Consider the following 2500-nt stretch of genomic DNA (forward strand, 5'->3'; position numbering starts at 1 on the left):
ACTATTATTATCGTTATTATTATTATTATTATTATTACTATTATTATTATTTGTCCACATTCCTACTTTTCCCCTTAACCGTTTCGCTGATCATTGTTAAACTTGCTAACCTCGTTTTCAAATGCTGTTTTTTACTTATTTATTTTTTTCTACTTCCTTCTTCATTCCCCTTCCTCCCCCTCTTTCTCTCCTTCACCCCCTCTCCATTTCTCTTTCTTTTTCTCCTCCTCCCGTTTTCTCTCCCTTCCCTTTTATCTTCCCTCCCTTTCCTCCTCTCACTTACTCCCCTCTCCCCCATTTCCCTTCCTTCTCCTCCCTCCCTCGCTTCCTCTCTCCCTCTCTCCCCTCCCTCTCTCCTCTTCCCCTTGTCAATAAGCAAGAGAACGGTCCTTTTAAATGACGACATTATCTTCCATCATCGATCTCATCCCAGTGACACGAACGAGGGATGAAGAGGGTGGGGAGGAGGGAAGGGGGAAGAAAAAAAGAGAGAAGGAGGAAAGGATGGAATAAAGAGGGATGGAAAAGGGGGGAGGGAGGAAGACGAAAGAGGAAATACAAGTGAGGGGGAAAGTAGAAGGAAGTAGATGAAGAAGGGGGAATGAGAAAGGACGAAGGGAATGCGAAGGGGGAATAGAGGAAGAGTAGAAGGGAACAGAGGAAAGAGCTTAATGACTCAACGGAAGGGGGTGGTGGGAGAAGAGGAGCTGGAGAAAGGGAAAAAATAAGAATGGAGCGGGTAAAGAAATATAAAGTGAAAGAAAGAGGAATAAATGGATAAAGAAAAAAAAGAGTAAACAAGAGAGGAAGGGAGAAAGAAGGAAGTGAAAGAGATGAGAAAAGGAAGGAGAGGAAACAGAATGGTGCTTCAATGGAGCCGGAAAAGAAATGGAAAGTGAAAGAAAGAGAAATTAATAGATAAAGACAAAAATAAACAAGGGAGAAAGAAGGAAGTGAAAGAGATGAGAAGAGGGAGAAGAGGAAAGAGAATGGTGCTCCAAATGGTAACCCGGAAGCGACACGCGATGGACCCTCCGAGTATTGGATTATTGTTTCTTGGGAAGTTAGAACTCCCATTCGGCATCTTGGTCGAGGGGTGGGGGGGGGGGGAGAGCAGAAGGATGTGGAGGGAGAGGAGGAAAAGAGAAGAAGGAGAGGGGAGGGAGGAAGAGCAGAAGGAGGGAGAGGAGGAAAAGAGAAAAGGGAGAGGGGAGGGGGAGGAAGAGCAGAAGGATGTGGAGGGAGAGGAGGAAAGGAGAAAAGGAGAGGGGAGGGAGGAAGAGCAGAAGGAGGGAGAGGAGGAAAAGAGAAAAGGGAGAGGGGAGGGGGAGGAAGAGCAGAAGGATGTGGAGTGAGAGGAGGAAAGGTGGAGATGGAGAGGAAGAGGAAGATGTGGAGGAGGAAGAAGAAGAAGCAGAAGAAGAAGAAGAAGAAGAAGAAGAAGAAGAAGAAGAAGACGAAGACGAAGACGAAGACGAAGACGAAGAAGAAGAAGAAGAAGAAGAAGAAGAAGAAGAAGAAGAAGAAGAAGAAGAAGAAGAAGAAGAAGAAGAAGACGAAGAAGAAGAAGGGGAGGAAGAGGAGGAGCTGGAGGTTGAAGTGGGATTGGAAGTAGATTGGCAAGTAGTGTTCGAGAGTGAGGAACGTAGTAGTGGAGATTGACAAGGAGGTGGAGGTAGAGGTGGAAGTGGAGGTAAAAGAAGGTGTATATATGAACAAAGACGGGAGAAGAGTGCATTGCTTCCTACCATGATAAGTTGAATACATTCTAGACGTGTAACTTCTTGTAAATCTATTTGCTGTGTAAAGTTTGCGAGAGCGGAAGGCCACCTGATATGACTCTGCTGAAGAAGAATCAGAGCAGGGGAAGAGCGTTGGAAATAAATCGATATAGCAATCCGCATAAATCTTTCCATTAAATCATACCTTTCATGTTTTTTTTTATGTTCTCTTCGTAAGTGGATTACTGAAAACCCGAAGAAAATTTTTAAAAATAAGTACCATTATATTAACCCCAATTATAATTATGATGATAAAGATAGTAATGGAAATGATAATGACAGTAATTATCCTAATGATGTTAATAACGATAATAATCATCATCACCATCACCATCATCATCATCATCATCATCATCACCCTCATTATTATCATAACGGCAATAATAAGGAATAAGTAGACGAAAAAAAGAGAAAATATAAGTACAGCAATAACAATAACACTATGCCCACTATTTCCAGGTTGAACAAGAATCACCGTGCCGCTCAGGTCGCAGATTATCCGGCTTACGGCGTCACAGGCCCCAATAAGGACGTTTCCCCGACCAGCGGAGACAGGAAGCTCGCCCAGTCCGCTCACATGTACCATTATCAACACCAAAAGCAGCAGATGATTGCCCTTGAAAAGTAAGATTGGTGAAATCTGGTTCTGGTTTGTATGGAACGGAGTATTTGTGAATGTGTGTGTGTGTGTGTGCGTGTGCGTGTGCGTGTGCGTGTGC

At 43.7% G+C, this 2500-nt stretch overlaps 1 protein-coding gene across 2 annotated transcripts in view; it reads left to right on the top strand.

Annotated features, from left to right (window-relative positions):
* The window catches only part of LOC125045827 (protein cab-1-like), a 235694-nt gene that overhangs the window by 230809 nt on the left and 2385 nt on the right, over positions 1-2500 (top strand). For both annotated transcript variants that reach the window (XM_047643330.1, XM_047643331.1), the window contains exon 6: positions 2241-2405. In XM_047643330.1, coding sequence (XP_047499286.1) covers positions 2241-2405 — 165 coding nt within the window. The remainder of the gene's footprint in view (positions 1-2240; positions 2406-2500) is intronic.

Source organism: Penaeus chinensis, chromosome 38, assembly GCF_019202785.1.
Source record: "Penaeus chinensis breed Huanghai No. 1 chromosome 38, ASM1920278v2, whole genome shotgun sequence".
Taxonomy (NCBI): domain Eukaryota; kingdom Metazoa; phylum Arthropoda; class Malacostraca; order Decapoda; family Penaeidae; genus Penaeus; species Penaeus chinensis.